The sequence below is a fragment of the Neofelis nebulosa genome, chromosome 13 (assembly GCF_028018385.1).
Source record: "Neofelis nebulosa isolate mNeoNeb1 chromosome 13, mNeoNeb1.pri, whole genome shotgun sequence".
Classification (NCBI taxonomy): Eukaryota; Metazoa; Chordata; class Mammalia; order Carnivora; family Felidae; genus Neofelis; species Neofelis nebulosa.
Window position 1 is genome coordinate 37489977 of NC_080794.1, and position 21013 is coordinate 37510989.

General features: G+C 47.7%; 1 protein-coding gene across 1 annotated transcript; it reads right to left on the minus strand.

Annotated features, from left to right (window-relative positions):
* Positions 1–129: 129 nt before the first annotated feature.
* On the minus strand, positions 130–978 carry LOC131492825 (ubiquitin-fold modifier 1-like). The gene has a single exon (XM_058696648.1). The coding sequence runs from the start codon at positions 925–927 to the stop codon at positions 670–672; it is 258 nt and encodes an 85-aa protein (XP_058552631.1). The 5' UTR covers positions 928–978; the 3' UTR covers positions 130–669.
* Between the last annotated feature and the right edge of the window lie 20035 nt (positions 979–21013).

Below are 21013 nucleotides of genomic sequence, written 5' to 3' on the forward strand. Positions count from 1 at the left end.
AGGACACTTCTTTATTCTCAATTTTTACCATTACAAGTATTGGATTCTGCAAGATCATAGTTAAAACTGTTTGGTGCGCGTTATCAATTTTACGCCTAAGGGCTAGAACAAAAAAAATTCAATTTGGGGACTTCTGACATAGCTCAAAAGTTAAAAAACATAAATGACAAAAAGTTAAGATAGCTAAGTATTCACCGGTATGTCTATATCCTTTGTCATAAACCACATACAATTAAGAATTCAACTATTTTTAAATCTGCAAGTCAGATGCTATCAAGCAAACTGCCACGTACGATCCATAATCCTTTAGTTTTTAACTCAAATAGGAAGATTCAGTCAACTTTAATTTTCTAAACGATCTCAGAAAGAGTTCTCAGAAGCATCCACCACTTACAAAACACAGCTGGATAATCCATTTACCCCAAATGAACTACGTGTGTGTGTTGTGAGGTAGCAACAAGACTATGACCTTCTGTGGAGATGGCGCCCTCTGTGCACAAGCAGCCCCTCCTCAAAGGAAGAGTCTGGATAACAGGAAGGACAGTCGCCCTTCATTATTTCATCGACTACTGGTGTTCTCATAGTGTTTCAAATGCTTGATTTCACTCTCACGACGATACCAATATTTATTTATTTGGAAAGGTAATCCTATGTTCCGAGTAGCGGGTATTAACAACTTCCAACACGACCTCTAGGAATAATTCGCAGTTCGGAACCGTGCTTTAGGAAAACATTTCCAGCAGTCTGTGCAGGATTTATTCCTATTCCATCATTGGTAATAATTGCACTTGTTGCTGCAGGAACTTTAAATTCCTCTGCCGCAAACTTTAAGACTGCTGTGAAAGGTGTACTTTCAGGAACACTAAGTACTTTGTAAGGCAGCCGGGGGTCCGACGTCAGCGTGATTTTAAAGGAAACCTTCGACATGGTGAAGCCGGTCCGGAGACCTCCCGCCAATTCCGCCGGGTATCCCACTTCCTCCGCCCTTAATACCCAAATTAAAAAATATATGTGTGTGTGTGTACGCACAAAAATTAACTCAAAGCGGATCATAGACCTAAATGGAAGAGCTAAACTATGAGCATTTTAGAAGAAAATATAGGTATAAATCTTCATGATCTTGGATTAGGCAGTGATTTCTTAAATATGATACCAAAGTGCAAGTGACAGAAAAGAAGTTCAGTATGTTGGACTTTATTGACATTACAAACGTTTGTGCTTCAGGGGCACCTGGGTGGCTCAGTCAGTTGGGCATCCAACTCTTGATTTCAGCTCAGGTCACGATCCTAGGATAGTGGGATAGAGCCCTGTGTCGAGCCCCGTGTCAGGCACCATGCCAGGCACTGCGCTGATCATGCAACCTGCTTAAGATTCTCTCCCCCTACCCTACTGGCACACTGTCTTTCTAAAATAAAACATAATTAAAATTAAAAAACATTTTTCAAATTAAAAGAAAATTGTAAAAAAAAAAAAACCCTTTGTGCTTCAAAGGATGAAGTCAAGAAAGTAAAAGACGACATTGGGAGAAAACATTTTGCAAATCATATGTATGATAAGTGATTTGCAGCTAGAATAGATGCGTCCTGGCTCAAATTTTATTTGTCTGTCTCTGCCAATAGAATGTTAACCCACATTTTGTGTGTGTGCCTACAACAGTGCCTGGCTCATAGAAAGCATTCCATGAACATGTGTGGAAGACAGGAAGGATAGAGAGGGCTATGACAGTCTCAAATCTGCCACGTCCTGAGAGGCCCACTAGGGCCTGTTAAGTGAATTTGTACTTTATTCACCAAAAATTGCATCCATGTACATTTAGAAAACACTCCTTTTTTCAAATTGTGGTAAAATATATATAACATAAAATTTACCATCTGAACCATTAAAAAAAAAAATTAAGTATAATCGACACCCACTCCCATTGTGGGGCTTGAACTCATGACTTCAAGATCAAGAGTTGCATGCCCTACCAAGTGAGCCAGCCAGGTACCCCCCAAATTGGAACCATTTTTAAAAATATTTTTGCTTATTTATTTTTGAGGGAGAGAGAGAAAGAGAATCCCAAGCAGGCTCTGAGCTGTCAGCAAAGAGCCGGATGTAGGACTCAAACTCACAAATCGCAAGATCATGCATGACCTGAGCCAAAACCAAGAGTCAGATGTTTAACCGACTGAGCCACCCAGGAGCCCCTGAACCATTTTTTCCCCAGTTTTTTTAATGTATTAAAAAATTTTTTAATTAATTGATTAAGTTTTTAATTTACATCCAAGTTAGCATATAGTGCAACAATGATTTCAGGAGTAGATTCATTAATGCCCCTTACCCATTTAGCCCTTCCCCCCACCCACAACCCCTCCAGCAACCCTCTGTTTGTTCTCTATATTTAAGAGTCTTTTATGTTTTGTCCCCCTCCCTGTTTTTATATTATTTTTGCTTTCCTTCCCTTACGTTCATCTGTTTTGTCTCTTAAAGTCCTCATATGAGTGAAGTCATATGATTTTTGTCTTTCTCTGACTAATTTCACTTAGCATGATACCCTCCTCCAGTTCCATCCACGTAGTTGCAAATGGCAAGATTTCATTCTTTTTGATTGCTGAGTAATACTCCATTATGTATATACATATACCACATCTTCTTTATCCATTCATCCATCAGTGGACATTTGGACTCTTTCCATACTTTGGCTATTGTGGATAGTGCTGTTATAAACATGGGGGTGCATGTGTGCCTTTGAAACAGCACATCTGTATCCCGTGGATAAATGCCTAGTAGTGCAGGGGCGCCTGGGTGGCGCAGTCGGTTAAGCATCCGACTTCAGCCAGGTCACGATCTCACGGTCTGTGAGTTCGAGCCCCGCGTCAGGCTCTGGGCTGATGGCTCGGAGGCTGGAGCCTGTTTCCGATTCTGTGTCTCCCTCTCTCTCTGCCCCTCCCCCGTTCATGCTCTGTCTCTCTCTGTCCCAAAAATAAATAAAAAACGTTGAAAAAAAAATTAAAAAAAAAATGCCTAGTAGTGCAATTGCTGGGTCATAGGGTAGTTCTATTTTTAATTTTTAGAGGAATCTCCATACTGTTTTCCAGAGTGGCTGCACCAGTTTGCATTCCCACCAACAATGCAAAAGAGATCCTCTTTCTCCACATCCTCGCCAACATCTGTTGTTGCCTGAATTGTTAATGTTAGCCATTCTGACAGGTGTGAGGTGGTATCTCATTGTGGTTTTGATTTGTATTTCCGTGATGATGAGTGGTGTCGAGCATTTTTTCATGTGTCGGTTGGCCATCTGGATGTCTTCTTTGGAGAAGTGTCTATGCATGTCTTTTGCCCATTTCTTCACTGGGTTATTTGTTTTTTGGGTGTTGAGTTTGATAAGTTCTTTATAGATTTTGGATACTAACCTTTATTTGATGTGTCATTTGCAAATATCTTCGCCCATTCCGTCGGTTGCCTTTTAGCCCCTGAACCATTTTTACGTGTACAGTTTGGTAGTGTTAAAAATATATTTACATTGTTGTGCAACTGTTCTCCAGAACTCTTTCATCTTGCATAACTGAGATTTTATACCCATTAAATAACAATATCACATGTCCCCTTCCTCCTAGCCCCTGGGAATCACCATTCTACCTTGTGCCTCTATGAATTTGACTTCTCTAGATAGGTGATATAAGGGGAATCACACAGTATTTGTCTTACTGTGCCTGGCTTACTTCACTTAACACAATGTCTTCAAGATTCATTCATGTTGTAGCAAATTTTCTGTAGCCAGAATTTTCTTCCTTTTTAAGGCTGAATCATACTCCATTGTATGTAGGTGCCGCATTTGCTTATCCGTTCATCCATTGATGGACACCTGGGTTGCTTCCGTCTTTGGGCTACTGTGAATAATGTTGCTATGACCACGGGTGTACAAATACCTCTTTGAGACTCTGCTTTCAATTCTTTTGGGTACATACCCAGAAGTGGAATTGCTAGATCACATGGTGACTCTATTTTTTTTATGCTTTTTATTTTTATTTTTGAAAGAGCACGAGGGGGGGAGGGGCCGAGAGAGGGGGACAGAGGATCTGAAGCGGGCTCTGCACTGATAGCAGTGAGCCTGATGTGGGACTTGAACTCATGAACTGCGAGGTCATGACCTGAGCCGAAATCAGACGATCAACCGACTGAGCCACTCAGGTGCCCCTGGTGATTCTATTTTTAATTTTTGAGGAATTTCCATACTGTTTTCAGCAGTGGGCTGTACCATTTTACATTTCCACCAACAGTACACAACACCTCCAAGCCCTTTTACGCCTCTCCATATCCCAGTCCAAGCCCAAATTACCCCAACAGGCAAGCCCCACCACACCCATGCCTACAAGGTTAAGTGGCCAAGGGCTGGGTGAGGGCTCAGGATCTGGGGAATTCTGTATGTTCTAGGAAGTGGGAGGAGAGAGGGCCGTCAGTCAGGTTCCTGAGGAGGGAGGGTGAGACTTCCGCCCTGATGATGTGAGGGGTGCCGTCTTCATGGTCTCACCTGGGCTTTTCTGTCACACGTTCAGATTCCTGTCAGAGCCCTCTCCAGGGGTAGTCTGGGGGCCAGGGACAGAGTAGTGGAGCTGATTTGGGTTGGCACATCTCAGGGGACAGGAGAGGAACACGGGCCCCTCAGGGGAGAAGAGCTGAGGATTGGGGCACCTGTCCAGGAGCCCCCAATCCATTATGAACCTTCAAAAATTTTAGTTGACTTTTGCCGTCACTGATTGACTGAATATAAGACAAACCTGTGACTTCACTAACACTGTGAAGTGAATTTGTATTTTATTCACCAAAAATTGCATTCATGTACACTTAAAAAGCAGCAGGATGGGGAACCTCGGTGCTCGCTCTCTCTCTCTCTCTCTCTCCCTCTCTCCTTTCTTCATAAATAAATAAATAAACTTAAAAAAATAATCGGGCTCCTAGCTGGCTGGCGCCTGGGTGGCTGAGTCAGTTGAGCATCTGACTCTTGATTTCAGCTCAGGTCACGATCCCAGGGTCATTGCATAGACCCCTGCATTGGGCTCTGTGCTGAGCATGGAGCCTGCTTCAGATTCTCTCTCCCTCCACCCTGCTCATGTTCTCTCTCTCTAAAATAAAATTAAAAAAAAAAAAAGCATCAGGACAAATACGGGCAAGACTGCTATGGACACAGTCTATAGACAATACAGGGCCAGGCACCACTGGAACCAGCCAGCCCCCGGTGACAACTTCAAGGCTTCATTCAAGTCCCTGGAGGTGGGCCGCTGGCAGAATGGGAATGGCACCCTCCACCACTGGGGCTACAAGGAAGGACAGGCTCAGGGTCAGAGAGGATACATCGCTCATATTCATAGCGTGTTCTACCTCTTGAACTCGCTTCACAGATCACCAATCCTGTCAAGTAAGTACTATTACTATTATGCCCATTTTACAGATGAGGAAACAGGAACGTGGGGCACTGGAGGCGCTTGGACTGGGAGTGGGGGTATCAGCAGTGTAGTATGATTTGCCACCGATCCCTGTTCCTTCATCTTTGAACTAAGCGGGTGGGACTGGAGGACGTCAACTGCCATTCTCTGAGGCTGAGCTCAGCTGCCAGTGGCTGCTTCTCAAAGCCCCATCACTGCTCTCTGGGTTCAAGCCCAGGGTGGGGGCAGGGCGAGAGGAAGAGCAGAACTGCCTTGCAGGTCGCTGGGCAAATGCTTGACTGCTTGCTGGGGCGAGTCCAAGTGTGGAAAGAGAACGTTAAGAAGAAATTTCCATAGCCCTTCCCCCTGCCGGGGATTTTCCACTGTGCCTGGGCAGACATGCCTCCTGGTTTCCCCAGTGAGGGGATCTGGCAATCCATGGGTCTTACTGAACAGCTCAGCTCAGTACTAGGAGGCAGGTAAAAAAGCTGGTTCTGGAGTCTGTCCCAAGAGAGGGGCAAGTTTGCTGGAGAGGCATGACTGCCCTAGAAAAGATGAAGGGGGTGGGGGGGTGATAACCAGGATAGAGTGAAGTAGTGAACCAGAGAGAGTGAAGAGTGAACCAGAGAGAGAGCCGGGAAGGTGGGGACAGGAACCATCAGGGGAAACCTCCGAGAACCCCGAACCCTGAGCTGGAGCGAGAGGGAGGAGGTTTGCACAGGCAGACGGATGAGCACAGAAGAGATGAGAAGGGGATGATGTGGGCCAGCTTTACAAAGGTTGCCGTGAACACAGGGACAGTGCCGTAGCCAGGAGGGAGTTGGATGCAAGAAATGGAAAATTTGGTGAAACAGATTGTGCAATACAGAAATGTCTGTACAGCCGCCGCAGGCACTCGTGCTGTGGCCTCTGCACTGAAGCTGCTCACTCTGCTGGGGACACCCTCTCCTCACTTTCACCTGATTGGCTCCTTGTCAGTCAGGTTTAGTTCAAATGTCCCCTGCAGCCTTCCCCAGCCTCCTCTGCAGAAGCAGCCGGAGTCTCTCTCTAGCACATCTCTGTGTTCCATTTTCTTCACCCACCCCCCCGCACTCACCACCACCTGCCCTTACCCCCATTTCTTTTAAGCAGCAGCCTCCCTCCTAGATGGCGGGTTCTGGGAGAGCAGAGGGCTCGCTCTCCATGGAATCCCCAGAGCCTGGCAGGTAGCAGGCCCTCAATAAATATGACTGAGTTTAACTGAACCACACTTGGAGTGTTATGATAAAAGGAAGCCTACAATGTTTTGTTTTGTTTTCCCCGGAGCACTACTGTCTGCCAGGCACTGGGCTAAGTGCTTTACGAACATTATCTCGCGTGTTCTTCTGAAGGAGGTGCTACTGTTATCCCTGTCTTTTAGGTAAGGAACTGAAGCGCAGAGAGTTTGGTTAAGTTGCTCAAGGACACACAGAGCCAGGATTTGAACCCACACATTTAACCTCTAGGCTAGCACTGTCTGATAGGAATAGAATATGAGTGACATAAATAATTGAAAAACTTTCTAGTAGCTACATGAAAAAAAGAATCGGGTGAAATCAATTTTAATAATATATTTTATTTGCTATGCTGTGCAAAAAATATTAATGAGATATTTTTACATTTTATATTACTAAGCGTTCAAAATCTGGGGCCTAGTTTATATTTACAGTACTTGCTAAATTTTCATCAGAAAATGGTCTCTACTTAGACTTTATAAAATTTGCGCTTGAAAAAGTAGATTCACATGCCCAAGGTATTCCACACATATTTAAATGTTTTCCAATAACTACATTATCCATTTTGTAAAAAGATTTTATTTTTAACTAATCCCTACACCCATTGTGGGGCTTGAACTTACAACCCTGAGATCAAGAGTCACGTGTTCTACCAACTGAGCCAGACAGGCGCCCCAACGCCGTTATCAATTTTTAAATTTAAATGTAACTTGATTAAAATTAAATAAAATTTAAAATTCAGTTCCTCGGCAGCACCAGTCACATTTCAAGTGCTCAACAGCCACGTGGGGCTCGTGGCCACTCTACTGGATAGCACAGCTCTGAGCAGAACGGCCTTATCTTTTTTTTTTTTTAATTTTTTTTTAACGTTTATTTATTTTTGAGACAGAGAGAGACAGAGCATGAACGTGGGAGGGGCAGAGAGAGAGGGAGACACAGAATCGGAAGCAGGCTCCAGGCTCTGAGCCGTCATCCCAGAGTCCTACGTGGGGCTCGAACTCACGGACCGCGAGATCGTGACCTGAGCTGAAGTCGGATGCTTAACCGACTGAGCCACCCAGGTGCCCCGGAACGGCCTTATCTGGTGTGAAGGTAGGAAGGGGGTGGGTCCAGGGGCAGGAATGTGGAATCACCTGGTGACCAGCTGTGGGAGGGAAAGAGGAGGGTACACTGAGGTGGCCGGCCTGGGCCCATCTATATGAAGAGGGATGACTGGCCTTGACTTCCACCAAGCAGCACAGGCCTGTCCCACTCATAAGGTGGGGTGCGTCCTATGGATGCTCTGTAGGTCTGGGCTTCTCCCCATCAAGGAAGTGATGGCCCTCAGCTCCCTGGGTTGAGCAAATGGTGCCTCCTCTCAGAGTTCCTATCCACCCCCCACCCCCACCCCAGCACCACTACAAAGGATCCTAGGGGTGCATGAGGCTGGATCTGAGCAGGTTCAAGCCTGGCAGGTGGAATGATCTCCATCTTCCAGGGGAAGCGGGGGGGGGGGGGGGTCAGGTGTGTGGCCCTGGTGAAATAACTCAGAGGTCAACTATACCTGGGTTCCAATCCCACTTCAGCCAATTCCTTGCTATGTGACCTTAGCCAAGACGAGTCCCCTCTCTGAGCTATGGTTGCCTCATCCTGGAAAATAAAAACCAATAATGGAGTGTTGTGAGACTCTAATGATGTGTACAGATTGCCCAGCTCATAGTAAATGATCACTTGACATGAGCTATTCTTCCTAGGTAATGTTCTTTCCCTGTTAAGAACAGGAAGAACATTGGTGATCACTAGAAAGGAGATGTCGGAACTGGGCTGTAGAGGGAGAGAATTAATCCTGGGTGGGTGAGGGCTCCCTCCTCAGGGTTCCCCCATTTCCCCTGCATGGCACCGACCAGTTTAACAATCAGGAGTGGGGAGGAGGATCTGCTGCTCCCACAGGTCCCAGGTGCCCCAAGCATGAGGTGAGAACAGCCAAGAGCCACCTTCCAGAAATAGGGTGAGTCAAACTGAATCAGGAGCAGGTGAGGACACCTGGGTCTCTGGAATTACTCAGAGTGACACTAGGCACCAGGTACACACCTGGCAGGAGTGATAGATCAACTGGACTCCAGGAAAGCAGGTGGGGCTGGAAACCACCCCAGACAAGGAAACTGTTGGGGTAGAAACTCGAGGCAGGCGGAGCCTGAGTATTTTGGGGTGGGGCAGTTCCAACTCCTCTTCCCACTTGAGCCACGACTGCTGACCCCAGACCCCAGCCTTTCCCACTTCAGCTCCCCAGCCCCTAAAACCTTTCCTCTGCTGGGTCCTCCGAAATGTGGGAGCTGAGACGGCCCCAAGGGCACCTCTGTCCTCTGTCCTGCCAGAAGTCTTTTTGCTCCTGTCACCTTGCCCTGCCAACATTTCTAATATTTCCTCTCTTGTCTGTCACCTCTCCTGAACCTGGAGCTCCTAGAGGTAGGACAAGCCCACCTTGCTCCCTGCTATATCTCTTGGACATAGCTCGGATTCTGGCATCCAGTTGAGTGTTTAGTAAATACTTGTTGGGGCAACAGATTCAAAACCTGGGTGGGTTTTCACTGCATTTCTTTTTTTTTTTTTTAATTTTTTTTCAACGTTTTTTATTTATTTTTGGGACAGAGAGAGACAGAGCACGAACGGGGGAGGGGCAGAGAGAGAGGGAGACACAGAATCGGAAACAGGCTCCAGGCTCCGAGCCATCAGCCCAGAGCCTGATGCGGGGCTCGAACTCACAGACCGCAAGATCGTGACCTGGCTGAAGTCGGACGCTTAACCGACTGCGCCACCCAGGCGCCCCTGCATTTCTAACACTCATTAGGTGGCTGTGGGCCAGCCTCTCTGAGCTTCATTTCCATATCTGTAAAATGGGAAACATAATCCCTATGAAGAACCTAGCAGTACCAGGTCAGAAAGCAGGGAGGGGGCACCTGGGTGGCTCAGCTGGTAAAGCATCTGATTCTTGATTTTGCCTCAAGTCCTGATCTCACGGTTTGTGAGACGGAGCCCCAAGTCATGATCTGTGCTGACAGCTTGGGGCCTGCTTAGGATTCTTTCTCCCATTATCTCTGTCCCTATCCTGCTGTCTCTCTGTCTGTCTCTCTCCAAATAAATTAAAAAAAAAAGAAAAAGAAAGAAAGCAGGAGGATGAAGCAGCTAGCTGGTTCTAGAAGTTTCTGATGGATAATACTTCTGACACAGCCTGTGAGCAGGTCAACTTACAAGAGAGGAAACCAAGGCACAAGCAAGTCATGCTGAAAGGCTGCCCAGGGAGAATGAGTGAGGTCTTCTTCCAGAACCTCTGGTTAGATCACTCTCATTCCATTTCCTTGGGGGGTTTCCATTCAGAGGTCCTGGAGTGCTGGCCTATCCCTGCCCTGGGAGATGGCCTTTTCCTACTCAGCTCCTGTTTGGGGTGAGGCTTGGTGAGAAGGAGGGTGCTGGAGACAGCAGAAATGGCTGCCTCTGGAGTCACAGAGCCAGGGCTCTGTGTGTGTGTGTGTGTGTGTGTGTGTGTGCGCACGTGCACCTGCACACACACACACACACACACACACACTCCTCACTCTGTAAGTATCTACTGGATACTCACTACACCCCAAGAGGGAGGCAGTCTACTCCACTGGTGAGATGCTTGGACTCTGGAGTCAGCCTGGAGTCATATTAAATGAAATAATGCACTTAGCTCTTCCTAAGCCCCAGTCTTCTGCCCGAGAAAGTGAGCTCTGGGGATGATGCATGTTCAGCACCTAGCACAGGGCCCTACTCACTATAAACACTCAAGAAACAGCAAGTGTAGGGGCGCCTGGGTGGCTCAGTTAAGCATCTGACTCCTGACTTTGGCTCAGGTCATGATCCCACACCCAGTGCAGAGCCTGCTTAAGATTCTCTCTTGGGGCATCTTGGTGGCTCAGTCAGTTAAGCGTTGGATTTCAGCTCAGGTCATGGTCTCACAGTTCGAGGGTTTGAGCCCGCATTGGGCTCTGTGCTGACAGCTCAGAGCCTGGAGGCAGCTTCACATTCTGAGTCTCCCTTGCTCTGCCCCCCACCCCTCACACTCTGTCTCTCTCTGTCTTAAAAATGAATAAATGTTAAAACAAACAAAAAAAAGATTCTCTCTCTCCCTCTCCCTCTGCCCCTCTCTCGCTCTCTCTCTCGCTCTCTGTCAAAAAAAAAAAAAGCAAAAAAATTAAAACAAAAAAAAAATAGCAAGTGATACCTGTTCATCTGTTTTTCATTTTTATTTTCAGTAATCTCCAAACCCAACGTGGGGCTTGAACTCATGAACTCATGATCAAGTTGCTTCACCAACTGAGCCAGCCAGTCACCCCTATTTGTTTGGTAGACTATCAACCCTGTGAGAACACAAGGAACACTTGTTTTGGTCACTGCTTACCCATAGCCCTCACCCTTAGTAGGTGCTCAGGTGGCTGAATGAATGAGTGGGAGGAATGAGGGAAGAAAGAGAAGGACTTTTTTTTTTTTTTCAAATTTTACAAAATTTCATCGAAAATTCTAATCCTCCACTGTATAGATCCTTGGATACAAACATAGGACGGGGTCTCTGGAAACAAGTCAAGGGACCATCAGACTGTCAAAGAGGACGATAACTTGCCTTGACACAGGTCATAGGAAAAGACCCAGAAGTTATGAAGGAAAAGTGGGAAACGTAGGGTGAAAGCAAACTTCCTTGGAGGGTGTGCGTGAGAACTGCCTTCATACAGTTGAAGGTCTGTCCTCTGAATGAGAAATCAGACAAGTCCACATAGTCAAGGGGAGACCCCTCCTCGGAGGTCACAGGGATTTTTTTTTTTTTCAAACAACCAGACACATAAAAGTTCTTAGTTTATTAATCCTCTCATGAAAAATCTGCACAATTGCCAGATAGTCCCTGAAGCATCTTTACTCCTTCTGTTGTCCAATCTCCAACTCACTGCTAGACACTTCATTTAGAGGGAGGAAGCAAGGGAGGAAGGGAAGAAGGAGTAGGATTGTTCTGGCAGCTCCCAGCTTCCATGGCCCCTCACACTCTCCCTCTGTCCCCAGGACACCAGGGAGCTGACCCAAGGCTCCTCTCACTGTGTGCTATGCGGCGTCCAGGGAAAAGACTTGATCTCAAATGAGAATATGGGCTCAGACCCTGGATCTGCCGCTCATCTATTGACTGAAATTCACCTCCTCAATATTCTCCTTTATAAAATGAGGCTGATTATACTAACAACATTGCTGAAGGGAAGTCCAAAAGATGAATTGAATATATTTGTTTTTTTTTTTAAAGGTTATTTATCTATTTTGAAAGAGAGCGGGGGAGAGAGAGAGAGAGGTGAACACATGTGAGAGAGAGAGCAGGAAGGAGAAGAGCTAGAGAGGGAGAGAGAATCCCAAGCAGGCTCCTCGCTGTAAGCCAGAGTCCAATGCAGGGCTTGAACTCACAAACCATGAGATCATATCCTCAGCAGAAACCAAGAGTTGAATGCTTAACCAACTGAGTCGCCCAGACACCCCCGATATGGAATATATTTGTAAACTGAAAGGTGTTAGGGATTATTTCAGTGGAGTGATGGAGAGTGTAGGTTTTGGAACCAGACTTCATGGATTCAAATCCCTGTTCCACTACTTGAAGACGTTGGGCAAATTCTTAACCTCTCTGGGCCTCAGTTTCCCCACTTGTAAAACAGGTTCAATAAGAGTACCCACCTCACAGGTTGTGAGGATTAAATAAGAGAATGCAAGAGAAGCTCTTGAATCAGCAGACCATCATATACTAGGCGCTTAGTCAACAGCCTTGATAACAAAGACTGCCCTCGGGAAAGATTCTGTGAACTTCTCACTAAAGTGTGAATGAATGGTAAGACCTACGAGGCTCCCTCTCTCAGGGGAATGTGAATCTTAAGGGGAATTAAAGGGATGAAATCCCATCTACTGTTGGAATTTTTTTTTTACAGTAAAGAAGGTCCCTAGGGGGTAGAGAAGGGCCTTCGTAGGGCCCCTCAAAGTCACCACTGCTGCCTACTGCACAAATTCTGCCTGGTCCCACAGAGGGACCACACACTGGGGAAGGGAGAACATAGTCCTAGTCCCCAAAGAATCTCTCTTCTGCTTGGAGAACCAGGAAGCAACTGGACCCCAGGACAATGCGTAACTCCAGCTAAACGTGGAAGGCCTTCTGTAGCATGGCAGGCAATAGCCCGTGACCGGCTATCAGATAAGGCTCCTAGGACCCTCCAGAAACAACAGCAGCCAGGGTGGGAGGTGGGGATGGGTACCAGATGTGATAAGGACTGACCTGGGACCAAAGAAGCAGGGCTGGGCTCTCTCCCAGGGCAAGGGCCTTACCTTCCGTATCTGTTTTCTCTACTAGGTGCTTAGCAAGAGGCTGGCACCTATAGTAGAAGGTGTGGGGGAGGTCAGGTCGTGGGTATTGGAGTCAGAATGCCAGGACTCAATCCCTGTCCTAACTCTCCTCAACCATGTCACCTTATGACCTCAGCGTGGAAGACACAGTTCAAACCAGATGTTAGCACCCATTCCCTACCTTTTCCATTCCTCTTTGGGAGAAACATTTCTCCCTCCTTTCCTTTCTGCCCCTTGGTACAGAAGAGGCTGCATGTGGCCAGGCCGCCTATCAGCACTGAATCTTTCTGGGCAGTGCCTTTTGTAAGCCTTGTCACATGACCCCTAACTAGCGTCTGCATGTGTAATTAGAGTAAATCCTGGGACTTGGGTCGCAATTACTGAGACCCTCTTTTCTACAGAAGAGACTTTTATACAGTTCTACAGAACTAGGACTCAGGATGATGTGAACTTGGAGTTGCAGAAGACTACCCATGGAGCCCAAACACAGCACCAAGATGGCAAAGGCAGAGAGATTCTGTCTTTATCACATTTTGGAGTCTCCAGATCAAGTCATGCTTGGATTTTTCAGTTTCCTGAGCTAGCAAATTCCCTTCTTAGCATAAACCAGTTTGAGTCCAGTTTTCTGTTATTTGCATCAAAGTCTGAAATTCACATGGTGAACTTTCTTTTCTGTAAACTTCCGTTTGCTCATCTGCAACATGGGGATAACTGTTAACAGTATTTTTCAGGAGAAAAGAAGGGTTGTTCTGGAATGATTAAAAGAGTTGATCAGGGTTCAACACAATATAAAACCTCACACATGTTAGGCACTCAAAAACATCAATTTGGGGGTGATTTCGGTGGGTCAGTCAGTTAAGCATCCTACTCTTGATTTTGGCTCATGATCTCCCTGTTCCTGAGGTCAGACTCTGCACTGACAGGGGGGAGTCTGCTTGGGATTTCCCCCCCCCCCCCCCACACACCCTTTTTTGGCCCTCCCCTGCTCTCTCTCTTGCTAAGATAAATAAACTTAAAATTTTTCTTTTTTTTTTTTTAAATTTTTTTTTTCAACGTTTTTTATTTATTTTTGGGACAGAGAGAGACAGAGCATGAACGGGGGAGGGGCAGAGAGAGAGGGAGACACAGAATCGGAAACAGGCTCCAGGCTCCGAGCTGTCAGCACAGAGCCCGATGTGGGGCTCGAACTCACGGACCGCGAGATCATGACCTGGCTGAAGTCGGACGCTTAACCGACTGCGCCACCCAGGCGCCCCTTAAAATTTTTCTTTTAAAAAAACCATCAATTTTTAGGTGCTCCATAAGTGTTTGTTACTGATTCTGACTCTGGCCCCTGGGACTGAACTGCAAGGGTATCTGAGCAAAAGCCTCTCCCTGACTGTGTGGTCCTTGGAAGTTCTGGTGTTTTTGTGTTCTGGGGTGTGTGTGTGTGTGTGTGTGTGTGTGTGTGTGTAGGGAGGGCTGCCTGCCCCACCCAGAGCACACATGGCACAAGAAAGTTTCTAGTGAGTGTCATGGTTATTTTTTCTAATCCTCACACTCCAAGAAGCCCATTTCACAGATTAGGTCCTGTCTAATGCTACATCCAGGGTCCACTCTGCTGGCTCAGCCCCTCCCTTGGAACACATCAGTGCTGTCTGATCCCGTTGCTCTTTAAAACCCAGTCTCAACCTCAACCAGCCTTAGTTAAATGAGTGTTATTGTTAAACAGAGGCTTCCAGAGGTAATCTTGGGCGGTTTTGATAGTGCAAAAGTAGTTACAAACACCCTCCCCGTGAAGGCGGGCTCTATCTTCTTTAATCTGTTGTCTCCTGAAAAGGGAACTTTTCCGGAGAAGTGAGAAGGCAGAGAAGGCTTGGTTTCCCCTTCTGATCTGTTGTAATCAAAGCGCTGTCACCAGTTAGTGGCGGTTTACCCCCAGACGAGTCTGACGCAGTTTTGCTAAAGGAAACCACGCAAGTCTCACGGCTTGGCACGACGCTTCCTTCCGGGCAGGCCAGGATGCCTGGGGGTGGGGGTGGGGACGCACCACCCCTTTGCCCCCAGACAACCGCCGCCAAGCCGGCCAGAGCCTTCTCAGGTTTGGGAATTGAGCTCACCCGAGGCTTTTCTCAGGTAGCCTCCTTGAGCCTCAGTTTCCTCCCTTGTAAAATGCAGATAAAGATAGTCCCCATCTACTTCAGCGTCGTGTTGAAGGCATTTGGGAGAGAAACCTCCTAGGGTGTTCAACACAGGGATCAGCACAAAGTAAAGTGTGATCTGACCCCTCCTCCGACACAGAGAGAGGAAGGCACGTGTGTGTGTAAGGTCACACTGCTAAGAGCTGAGCAGGGATTCGAACCAGGGTCCTATCTGACTGCAAGCCCAGACTCCTGCCTCTTCCAGGAGCCCCAGCCGACTTTTGATAGCGGGATCCTCCCCACCCCCTTCCCTAATCCTTCTCCGCCGCAGCCTACTCCCCCCACCCCCGCAAGCGCCTTTGCCACCGCCTCCGCCTCCGCCTGGGGGCCCTTGGGGACCTCTCCGCTGTGGCCCCAAGTAGTCACCCCCCACCCTCTGCCCTAGCTGGCGGCCTGAATTGCGGGCTGGAAAAACTGCTTCCTTCCCAGCCCAACAACCCAGGTCTGCCTCTACCCAGCAGCACCCGAGGACACATCCTGCTACAGGCTCACACCCCAGCCCCCTCTCGGACACGGTTCCAACGAAGCCAGAATGGCCCTGAGAGGTGGGATCGCGTGCGGGTGGGTTTCCCTGCGGAAGAACAGGAAGCGAGGCGCATCGCCCCCACGAATCCCCCAACAGGGTCTCCCTCTGTTTGCCTTCAGTTGGTCCCTTCTAGTATCGGAGGTGGGATCAGGATCTCAGTGGCCAATGAAGAAGCTCGCGGGGGTAGAGAGGGGTGCGCGCGCGCTTTTTGGTTGCCATGGCAACAGGCAGCTGCATCTATCTTCCCCACTGGGTGGAGCCCGCTTTTCCTAGAACCACATTCTATGATCCCAGTTCTACTTCAGGATAGAGTGGGGGTCGGAAGTTGGGGGACAGCTAGGACGTGAACTCTTCACAAATGCCAACAGATGAACCCATCGTGCCCAAGGTTAATACGAGAAGGCTGCTTAGAGGAGGGGCACTATGAATAGGGCTGTGTGAGAAGGGACAAAGAAACCCAATTTGCTGCAATGGACTAGAAATAGCACTGCGGGGGCAAGGCACAGGGCTGGGCAAATTCAGGTTGGAATAAGTGGGGTAGGTGCTTAGCAAGCAGATTAGGGCTTCCAAGCCAAGACCCACCCAGGGCAGGGTGGGGGACCAAGATGAGCAGCTACAGCTGAATTGTGGGTCTCACACTGTCCTTCAGTCCTGGGCAGGAGGAGAGAATCCAGGGTCACCTGGGCCATTCCCTTGCCTCCAGGCAGCTTGTACTCTTAGGTATAGTCACATCCGGTGTTGGGCATTCATTAACTTCATACTCTTCCCAGGAAAGAGGAAGGTGACCAGGTTCATTGTTCCCATTTCACAGATAAGGAAACCGATGCCCGTGTGGTAAATTATCTGACCCTTAGGCAGTAAGTCCTGGCATTGGCCCAAGCAGGGCTCTCTAGGCCTTTAATTCCCTGGTGTAGTGCCTTGGCCAAGGACTCCCATGCCATAGTTCTGATGCTGTCCCCCTTAGCTGATGATGCAGGGATGTCAGAGCCAGCCGAACCCCATGTTTAATGAGGTTGGTGAACCAGGACAGAGAACCTTGCTCCTGCTTCTGATGGCCCTGGGTCCCCACCAGCAAGACTCTTTCCTCAGTCACTCTGGGAGTGAGTCCAGTGTTGTCCCACACCCCTGATCTCAAAGCCCACAGTCCGGTGGGGAGACAGACCTGCAGCGACCACACAGGATGGTAAATGGTGCAGGGGTAACAGGGGTAAAGCACAAGAAAGGGTGCCCAGGGGAGCCAGCGGAGACTCACAGAGGAGGCAGCCTTTCAGGTGACACAAAATACATAAGACTTGACTAGGCAGACAAACAAGGGAGGGCATCCCAGGCAAAGGGAACAGCATTTGCAAAGATCCAGAGGCCTGGCTGAGCACAGTGCACTGGGGAAGCTACAAGTCTGGGAGTCCGGAGTGGGACTGAGGCAGGACCTAAGCTATAGAGTGAATGCCCAGGACAGGACCGAGTGCCCTGCAGTGGGATGCTTTCAATCCCTTTCTGAACAATGGTTCAGGCACCCACATTTGCTGCTCTCCAGCTGGTAGATGAATGGAACCCTAAGAACTACTTCTGAGGATCCTACTTTGAGAAGCACTGGATTAGAAGCTAACCACTATCAATTATGGCCACATGCCAACAACATGGGTGAATCTCATGGGCCTTATGTTGAGAGAAAGAAGCCAGGGGACCAAGGAGTCATTCTATATGACCCAATGATATCAAGTTCAAAAAGCGGCAAAACCTATGATATAAGTCAGGGTAGTGGTTGCCACTGAGGGGTGTAGAAGGCCTTGAGAAGGGTCTCCGGGGAGGCAGTAATAATATTCTGTTTCCTGTGTTGGTTTCACAGCTGTGTTCTCTTCGTGAAAATTCATCTAGCCATATACTCAAGGTTTGTGTATTTTTCCACATGTAGAGTCTACTTAAAAATTAAAAAAATAAAACAAAAATCAAGTTAACTGCTTTCCATAATCATTAGTGCAAGTGTAGACACAATAACATTTTGTGACTGAATAATCGACTGTAAGCCAAGCTTCCGGAAGATGTAGAATATGTTTATATGGATTTTTTAAAGATTATTCCAAAATGAAAACATAGGCATCTTAAAGTCTCACGGAGACATCTCCAATTCCAGAGAACTTGTGTTCAGACACCAGGGTTCGAGAAACTCCAGCTCAAGAAGAGGCATTACAATGCTCACTGCTGAGTTTGGGCGTAGAGGGTAAATGAGGGGCCTGGAGCCCCTTCCTGGAGCACAGGGTAATGATAAGATGCCTAGTCCCGGGAGGCCAAGGACCCTCAGGCAGAGGGAACCATTTCCCTCACTGCCTGAGTGGTGGACACAGCTCTGTCGTAGCTGGGATGGCCACAAGGGGCGGATTTCCCTGGCTCTGCTGTGAGCTCCTGGAGAGCAGAGGCCTCACCCTCTCATTCTGTGTTCTGGTGCCCAGCAAGGGGCCTGGCACAGAGAGGGCCTCAGATGACCTTTTCTACCAGGCCTCTTTGCCCAATCCCACACTGAGAGTAGAGGATGGGGGTCTGTTTGGGAAGTTGTGAGTTCCACAGCACAAGCTAACAAACCATAGCTGGGTGATGTTGCAGGAGGGAGTCAAGAGTAGGGTTGTCTAGGGGCGCCTGGGTGGCTCAGTCAGTTGAGCATCTGACTTCAGCTCAGGTCATGATCTCACAGCTCGTGGGTTCAAGCCCTGCGTTGGGCTCTGTGCTGACAACTCAGAGCCTGGAGTCCGCTTCAGATTCTGTGTCTTCTCCCTCTCTTTCTGCACCTCCCTTGCTCACACTCCATCTCTCTCTATCTCAAAAATAAATAAACTTAAAAAAAAAAAAAGGGTAGCTTGTCTAATTCTCCCTGGCAGGGGAAAGCTGGATGAAAGGGGGCTCAGGGCCCTAGGGACCACAAGATAGACATGAAATCCCAGTCCTTCCTGCCCACCAGCCTTGCTGGAGCTGGTTAACAGCCCGGCTCTGGGGGGACACTGTTCCAGAACCCAGAGAGGGCTGCATCTGGGGACAGTTGTCTCCTCCCATCTGGGACTTCACTCCCCATTCCTCCCCTGACTCAGCCACTCTTGCCCACTCTGTGGGACCGGCCCACTTCGTTCTTGGCCAGTGCCTCTCAGCCGCCATTTCTCTAGCTACCTTCACAATTTCAGCCTTCACCTTTAGGCTACCTGGAGTATCATTTACTCAATATTTTTTCTGTAAAACAATGGTAAGTTTTTGTTGTTGTTGTCTTAACATGCCTCTCTTCTAAGCAATAATACTTATAAAATGGGGAGGGAGGGGTGCCTGGGTGGCTCAGTTGGTTGAGCACCAGGCTCTTGGTTTCAGCTTGGGTCATGATCTCACGGGTTCATGAGGTCAAGCCCCATTTGGGTTCTGCACTGACAGTGCAGAGCCTGCTTGGAATTCTCTCTCTCTCTCTCTCTCTCTCTCTCTCTCTGCCCCTCCCCCCTCAAAATAAATAAACTTCAAAAAATAAATAAAATGGGGAGGGAGGGATCAAAAAAATACTTATAAAATCCTGGACTTGGTGTGCTAGTTTTATTTTTTTCCTACCACACATTAAATTTTTAATTTAAAATACTTGTTCTTGTATCACCTAAAATTGCCTTGTGTACCACGCTTTTGGAAACCATTTTTATACAATGGTTCAGCCAGGATGGGTGGTTGTTATTTGTTAATGATAATTACAGCCTCACGTTGCTGGCGAGTTTTATGCCTCGTCCACACACTCGTATCTCATTTGACCCTCTCAATTCCTGCACTGTGGATGTCATCGGCCTCATTTTATGGATGAGGAAACTGAAGCTCAAGGAGGAGTAGTGACTTGTCTGTGGTTCGCAGTGATTTAGGACTTTAGTCCTGATTTGAGGCTCCATTGGCTCCTGACCTAGGATGAAGGCAGGGAAGAAAGGGGCATTTCCCTGTCTCCAACCACAAGAGCCACAGGATGGAAACTCTTAGCGTAGAAAGTTTAGATTCAAGATGAGGAAGGACTTCCTGGCTAGAAATGTTTAGACATGAGAATGGCTGACCAAGGAAGGGTGTGGAATGCCCAGCTTCCGAAGTCCTCAAAACAAGATAAGGGCATGCCCAGCTGGGATAATTTCAGTGCTGCCTGGAGACAGAAGAATGGACTGAATGACCTCTCCAGGCCTCAAAGATTGGGCGAGTCCTGCCATGAGGGTGGCTATCCTCGCCATTTCCCCAAAGCATCTGTGAAGCAAGGAAAGGCCTGGTGAAGGCCCCAGTGGAGAGGAACTAGGAAAACCGTTGTCTAGGTCCCGCGCCTGGGAGGCAGGGATCATCGACAGCTGGCCAGGGTGGCAGGAGCCCCCATTTCCTTCCCACCTGTGGGGAGCTTCACTCCAGGGTCTCTTAGGCTGGGATTCGAAGACCTGGCTGTTTTGAGAATCACTGGGGCTGTGAGGCCACCTGGGCCAGGGAACCTGCATTTCTTCACTCTTGGCTGGGGATTCTTTTCAAAATTCCCTGAGCTAGGAAGTTAGACACTGACACACACACGTTGCTTCTCCAGGAGCCAAACTGTTATTTGTTTTTGAAAGTCAAGGTGTTTCTAGGGACACCTGGGTGGCTCAGTTGGTTAAGCCACCGACGTGGGCCCGGGTCATGATCTCATGGTTCGTGAATTCCAGCCCCATGTCGGGCTCTGGGCTGAGCGCTCGGAGCCTGGAGCCTGTTTCGGATTCTGTGTCTCCCTCTCTCTCTGCGCGTCCCCTGCTCGTGCTCTGTCTTTCTCTCAAAAATAAATAAACACTTAAAACAAAATTGAAAGCCAAAGCAGAAAGAACATTATCTTCCTTTCTGATTATACAGATAATATATGCCCAATTGCTTAAGAAAAATCAAATAATATAGAAAAGTATAAAAATGAAAGTAAAATTACCCAAGTTTCAATCATCTAGAAATACAATGCTGTTGACATTTTGGAGCACATCCTTCTTCCAAAATGTTTGTTTTCATGGTAAAAATACACCTAACCTAAAATGTATCATGTTAAGCATTTTTGAGTGCACACAAATCATTTATTTATTTATTTTTAATGTTTGTTTATTTTTGAGAGAGAGACAGAGCACAAGCAGGGGAGGGGCAGAGAGGAGGGAGACACAGGATCTGAAGCAGGCTCTGAGCTGTCAGCACAGAGCCCGATGCGGGGCTCGAACTCACAGACTGTGAGATCATGACCTGAGCCAAAGGCAGATGCTTAACCAACTGAGCCACCCAGGTGCCCCTATTTTATTTTAATTCCAACAT